A 7004-nucleotide genomic window follows, 5' to 3' on the forward strand; every position below is an offset into this window, starting at 1 on the left:
ATATTGAGAAACTACTGCACTAAAACATTAATTCATAAATGTATATCATATGCTTTTATTTTTTTTTCTCAGTATAAATAACACTTACCCTGACTGTTCTACTCTTTGAATAAAAACACTTCATTCAAGCGTTAGGGAGTGACGTGTGCTAGGGGTTATGATGGAGGGGCGCTTGGGGTTATGGTGGAGGGGTGTTGCAAATCATGAAGACCTGCCAAGTGGTATGATAGCATTGTAGCATTGTTTTACCAGAGATGAAAGTGGACTTTTCTGAAAATTCCAGAAAAAACACACACACACACACACACACACACACACACACACACACACACATGGCCTATCTCACATGAATTAGTTTACACAAAACGCTCTTCGAATACTCGACATTCAATGATTAATCTTCTATTTGTTTGCACACGTGTACCCTTTGTGGCTTCCGTTCGGGCCGACATTTCGAAACCTCCGAGATATGGCGAGGCCATGAGAATGCGAGGCGAGAGTATTACTGTTGTGGCGACGCCACTCAAGCTAAGCGAGCCTCAGCAGTGATAGTCTGCTGCTCTCTGCTGTGCGTGCTTCAGCACGTACATATACGCAAGCGCGTCTTTTGATTTCAACCAATCAGCGCCGACGCAAATGACGTCACACACGAAAACAGCTAAGCTAAGTTAGCTGAGGCGACACTCGAAGTTGGACGGACACGATTTTCTGCCAATCTGTGTTTTTCCCTTTTTGGCCAAATATATTTTTTACGACAACTGTCTTGTCCACAGCGTCTTTTATTCGTTCCACTGGGGTTTAGCAGGTGTGTTTACATCGGCGTCATTAGGCCTATTTTAGGGAGGCTTCAGCCTCCCTAAAAATGTCTTTAGCCCCCCTAAATAATTTCATTGCATTATTTAAAAAAAAGTATTTTTTATTTTTCCTTTACTTTTGCTAATATATTGCATCGAATTCAATGTAATGTGGCCATTTTCAATTATATTTCGATAACCTGCCATAATTGTAATGTTAAATCTCCCAGGTTTCCTTAATGCAACAACTGACAGTTCATTGCCGAAAGTCAGGTTGAGTCGACAGGATGGATATTCGACAGTTTTTTAGAAAGGTAAATTAAGTATTCAATTCATCCATGCTGGTAAAACTAGTGACTACAGTCCGCTAAAATATCTCCAGTAACAGCAGAAACTGCACTGTAACAGTTCCTGTAAGTAGCTGAACCGAAGTGCGTGGCTTAACATTCTAGTCGGAACCTTTAGTGCGCTGCACTCCTTAAAAATGAGCGGGAAAATGAGAAGCAGTCTCCAGAGAAGCAAATTACCAAGACACGAGTGCTATTTTCGACACACCATTTATATTTTCGATGTAAAATCACAAAACGAAACAAGCCCCCAACAGTAGCATTATTAACTCTAATTCCTCTTCACTTCAACATTTAACGTTAAAAATGAAAAGAAAAACGGACATTACATCATATTTCTATCTGAAAAAGAAACAAATTGATCCAGACACAGAGAGAGAGTCAGATAATGGTGGTGAAAATTCTGAAGAGGAGCAAGTTGAAAGCACCAGAGAGGGAGAGTCAGAGGACACGGGATACATTTATTTTCAGAGCGAGGACACAGAGCAGAAAAGGGATACAAATGAAGATCCTGAGAATGAGGAAGACGAGACTGTAATAGAAGTGGAGTGTGAGACACAGACAGAGGATATTTGCGCTTCAACAAGCACTGGACCATCAGGTATGTGATGCTGAAAAGAACACGATCCTGTTCTGTGTGTGTGTATGTGTGTGTGTGTGTGTGTGTGTGTGTGGTGTGTGTGTGTGTGTGTGTGTGTGTGTGTGTGTGTGTGTGTGTGTGTGTGTGTGTGTGCTTACGTGCGTGCGCAACTTTTTTAGTCTCCCTTTTTATTTTAATTTTTATTTAACAGGAACAATATATCAGACATTGCCTTTTAAAATTTGGATAATTATATGCATGTAAAACATCTAGCTTCAGTGTATTTGCAATTTTCGTCCCCGGTCAGGCTTGAGAATGTATTAATTTATATTTTTTTGATTACAATTAAAAAAATAATTAATACAATTAATAAATAGCATCAATCAATTCATTTTAGACAATTGTGTATGTCTGAGTGCCTCAGCAATGTAAGCGTAGCGGGTTAGTGTATATGCTGTGTCCATGCAGAACTTGTGTTTACATCCATTTGGTTTGTCTTTGTCCACAGACATCAGTATTTGTCAAGAGGACTCGCCAATGCAGCCAGAGCTAAAACAGTTTCCCAGGACCCTGATGGGGGACAGGAGAAGGAGCTTCAAGGCAGGCTGGTACCATATCCACCCCTGGCTCGAATATTCTCAACAGATGGACTCGGCGTATTGTTACGCTTGCAGACATTTTAGCCCTCCTAATAGCCAAGACACAGTCTTTGACTCACCAGTTGGTTTCAAAAACTGGAAGAAAGTTAGTTAGTTAGTTAGTTAGTGCTCCAGCGAAGGTCCGGGGGTCCCGTCCCTGTGCGTTGAGCCGACCAGATGAACCAGGTTTTTCCAGTGCCGGCGGTCTTGTGCCAGCTGTTCTGCATCCTCCACAGCAACTCCTTGTTGTTGGAACTGGAAGAAAGCATCTTACAAAACAGGAGGGTTTGCATTGCATGCAAGATCTGAGCGCCACAAGGAAGCCATGGTTGCATGGAGGGACTATCAGAGAGCTGTAGCAGCTGATGCAACACTAGTCGTTGCCTTAAATAAGGAGCACAACAGACACATCAAAGAAAATTGAGAATACATAAAAACAATAGGGGAAGTTCTATTACTGACTGCCACTCAAAACGTAGCTCAAAGAGGTCATGATGAGTCTGCAGACTCGGATAACAAAGGGAATTTTAAAGCAATTCTTGACACAATTGCAAACCATGACAAAGCTGTTAAGAAAAGGTTGACATCCATTCATAATGCAAAATACACAAGCAAAATTATTCAGAATGAGGTTCTGGGTTGTTTAGGAGACATGGTTCGAACTGAAATTGCAGAAGAAGTGAAAAACAGTGAAGTTTTCAGCATCATAGCAGACGAAACAAAAGATGTAAAGAAAAAAGAACAGATCTCAATTGTACTAAGGTACTACTACAATGGAGCTATCCAGGAAAGTTTCCTCCATTTTGAATCCACAGAGAAGCTCGATGCAGCAGGGCTTAGTGAGAAAATAATCCACATATTGGAAAGTTTTGGTCTAGAGCAGGGGTCCCCAACCTTTTTTGCCCCACGGACCGGTTAAAGTCAGACAATATTTTCAGGGACCGCCATTTAAGGTGTGGCGAATTAATACGACAAAATAATATGGTATGAGCTGCATGAAAACTGTGGTGTTTTCGAAATATAATAATAAACACAAGTAGCGTCTAATCTGGTCGCAACACTCTTATCGCTCTGGTAATGTTTAATGCCTTCAAAATACGATACAACGCAAATTCAAAGTGCATGAAAATGACGACTCACCACAGCCCCGAGCTTGATTTTCTGCAATCAGACAGTCCCATCTCGGGGTAATAGGAGACAATGACACCTCAAGTGTGTGGTTTATGTCCAGTCTACTTCGTAATTTTGTTTTAGTCGCCGTTGCTGCAGAAACTCCCCACTTCACACAGGTAGGATGTCGGAAATAGCAACAGTGCTATTGTGGCGATCTCAGAGTATTCAGCCATAACTTTGATCCAGTTGTTTCGACCGTACTTTTAAGGCCGCTGTCATTTGTGGTCTCCAAGCAGCATTTTTACTCATTTTGCGGGCTTTAGCGTTTTGTTTATGAGCGTCGTCGGTCACCTGACCGAGAAGTGTGCCTTGACGTGAGTAAAGGTTGGGGACCCCTGGTCTAGAGTACAAAAAGAACCTTGTAGGCCAAGCTTATGACGGGGCTTCTGTCATGAGTGGGAAGCATTCCGGGGTACAGGCGAGAATCAGAGAGAGAGCAAAATATGCCTTCTCCATTCATTGCACCACCCACTGTCTAAATTTGGTTCTTGTAGATACAGTCAAAGCTATCCCAGAGGTAGAACAGTTCTTCTATTTACTAGAAAAACTGTATGTGTTCACATCTGGATCAGCTGTCCATCCTAAATGGCTTGCCATACAAAGAGATATGTTTGAAGGTGCACCAAGAGAGCTCCAGCGTTTAAGTGACACTCGTTGGGCATGTCGATTTATAGCTCTACGTAACATCATGGATCGACTGCCTGCCCTGAAGCGAGTCCTGCAAGAGATTGCCGAAGAACATGGTGAAAGATCTGTTGAGGCTCGAGGTCTGCTAGCACAGATAAATTTTGAATTCACAGTGCATCTTGTTGTGCTTCGTAAAGTGTTTGGAGAAACAAAGCTTCTCTCTGATATCCTGCAGTCTTTAACACTTGACATTTCAAAAGCTGTAGATTTAGTTGAAGCATTAGTTAAGACACTGAGTGATTTCAGGCAAGAGTCGTTTTTTGATGACGTGTGGGATGAAGTGTTGAATGTTTTTGGGCAGTGTGATCCAACACCACCAGCTGAAAAACGACCAAAAACACTCAGCTCAAAACTCAGCCAGCACTGTGTACTTACCACTCTTGGGCAGAGAGAGCCAGAAAGAGATAAGGACTGGTTTCGTACAAACTTTTTCTACCCGGTCATTGATCTTATGCTCAGTGAGCTTGAAAGACGATTTTCAAGTAAAAACTGTGAAATCATGAATAGCATTCCAGCTCTAAATCCCCAAAAAGATACATTCCTCAAAGAGAAGGATCTGTTTTCATTTGCAGAACTGTATGATTCAAATATTGATGACCTGGGGCATGAACTACATCAGTTCAAAAGAATCTTGGAAAGAAAAATCCAGGCTGGGATGCAGAGACCCTCGAGTACAGTGCAGCTCGTACAGTTCATTGAACCAAACAAAGATGTTTTTTTTGAGCTCTACAGACTCTGTAAAATCGCTGTTGCAATCCCAGTGAGCACTGCTGCTTGCGAACGGAGTTTTTCAACATTAAAGCTGGTGAAAGCATACCTCGGGTCCACCATGAATGAGGATAGACTAAGTAATCTTGGGGTACTGAGCATTGAGTCTAGGAGGGCAAAAGCACTAAATCTTGACTCATTTGTTGATCGTTTTGCCAAAAATCATAAAAATCGCAGAATACGGTTACTGTAAGGGTAGGGCAGCTTAAGAATGTGATTATTATACAGTTTTTCCCTTCTCATCACTGTAATATTATGACTGCAATGTTTTCAAAGTTTGATTGAATAAAAAGTCAAATAAGTCTTTTTTGCCCTTGGGTTGAATGTGCCTCCCTATCAAAATCCCTGGCCCCGGCCAGGGCCCCTCAGTGAAATTGATCTAGAACCGCCACTGGATGGCTGCCGTCCGTCATTGTCGTCCCGGTGCACCATTTTATTTCGAATCACCCGCGAAACTATTTGTTGGTGGTGAGGTAGGAATCCCGCCTCGCGAGGCTTCGGACGTAGCAAAGCGCGTTCTGAGGCTTCGGGCGTGGCCACGTGCGTAATCCACACATGCCTGGAAGCGCAATCCGCAGATTGTTTTTCCGGTTTTCTCGGCACACGCATCGGAGCCTCGGCACAGTTGGGCACATCACTATTTAGAACTGTTCTTTGTGGTTTTCATTCTCTCTGGGTGAACTCGTCGTTGCCTGGCCGCCAAGAAATTGTTTTAAAACATTATTTTCAATCCAAACCGCTGGCGGGTTGAAAAGCTTTTATTTTGAAGGTGGTCAACGGCGCTCGCTGTCGGCAGATTTCCGTCATGCAGAGTATGAACAATTGGTGGCTTGACTGCTGTACGGAACTGGCGCGCGTTGAGGGACAGACGCCCTTGACGAAATTCTTCTGAATTTGCCTTCAACGTGCTAAAACCCCCACCCGGGGCGTCCACAATCATCTCGCTGGACCTAAACATCTTTTCGTGTCCGATGAAAGTAGTCTCAGTGTACATTGGTGTTTCTCCGCGTAGTTTAGCTTCTGTTAGCTTGCTAGCCGCGAACAAAGAGGCCCTCGTGCTCAACACATCGCTGCGCGGAGATGGTTAGCGGAAAGTGCTGTTGCAATTTTCGCACCATGTGCACAAGAAGGACATCAGAATACGAGGAGGAACTTTGTAAAGAAAAAGAGGACCACAAGGAACAACGTCAACTGCTGGACGCCATTCGCAGGATGCAGCCAAGAGTTGTTCTTCACAGATTAGGTTGGGCCACGCTGTTCGTCTCACTTGTTTCGTAAGCTTTCTGAACATCCTTTATTTGCTGTCTTTCTTTTACGCAGTGTGTTTGTATATGTCTGACGGGTCACAACTGTGACGGTCTCGAGCTCCACGTCTCTGCCGCCTCAAATAGACCAGACACTGGAGTGTGGCTTTTTATGACTGAAACACAGTGTGGCAGGAAGAATGGTGAAATCGCATTGGGGTCTCGGACATAACCCGTGACTTTCCTGGTAGTTCCGCCTTCACAAATCATCATCCATAACGAGAGAAAATACACAACAAAACCAAATACAAAACATGGGTGATCGTATAGTAATTATGTACAGAAAAAAGGGGAAAAAGAACACGTTCAGTATTATATACGTGATGTCATTGAATGCATCACGTGCAGCAGAAACGGCTGCGCCACGTACAGTAATGGCGGCCGCGACGAACCGCGGACACACACCAGTAACATAAATGGCCAAATGAAAAATGACACGAGCAACTACATAAAGTAAAACCAAAAGGAAACAACCATTATTTGAAACTCAGCATGGCAGGAAGAATGGTGAAGTCGCATTGGGGTCTCGGACCTAACTGAGCAACAGAAAAGCACGATAAACTCAACAGGTAAAAACTTCCATTATACAAAACTTAAATTAAATAACAACACAAAAAGCAATTTGGACTCGGGACAAATCAGGGGATTAATTAAATACATCGCAGCATAGAAAAAGGAAAACCAAAGTGAAATATTGTCATTAAATTAGAAAT

At 42.8% G+C, this 7004-nt stretch overlaps 1 protein-coding gene and 1 long non-coding RNA gene across 3 annotated transcripts in view; both read left to right on the plus strand.

Annotated features, from left to right (window-relative positions):
* Positions 1-2601: 2601 nt before the first annotated feature.
* Positions 2602-5289, plus strand: LOC109511850 (zinc finger MYM-type protein 1). Of its 2 annotated transcripts, none has more exons than XM_019863194.1 (2): positions 2602-3244; positions 3877-5289. In XM_019863194.1, the coding sequence occupies exon 2, from the start codon at positions 3924-3926 to the stop codon at positions 5178-5180; it is 1257 nt and encodes a 418-aa protein (XP_019718753.1). In that variant the 5' UTR covers positions 2602-3244; positions 3877-3923; the 3' UTR covers positions 5181-5289. The 2 variants fall into 2 exon arrangements, with proteins under 2 accessions (XP_019718753.1, XP_019718752.1); XM_019863193.1 differs by having other exon boundaries at positions 2602-3228; positions 3868-5289.
* Positions 5290-5857: 568 nt separating this feature from the next.
* Positions 5858-7004, plus strand: part of LOC109511851 (uncharacterized) — a 13755-nt gene continuing 12608 nt past the window's right edge. The window contains exon 1 of the long non-coding RNA XR_002167406.1: positions 5858-6230. This is a non-coding gene — a long non-coding RNA (uncharacterized LOC109511851). The remainder of the gene's footprint in view (positions 6231-7004) is intronic.

This window comes from Hippocampus comes, unplaced genomic scaffold (assembly GCF_001891065.2).
Source record: "Hippocampus comes isolate QL1 unplaced genomic scaffold, H_comes_QL1_v1.1 scaffold206, whole genome shotgun sequence".
In the NCBI taxonomy this organism is placed as follows: domain Eukaryota; kingdom Metazoa; phylum Chordata; class Actinopteri; order Syngnathiformes; family Syngnathidae; genus Hippocampus; species Hippocampus comes.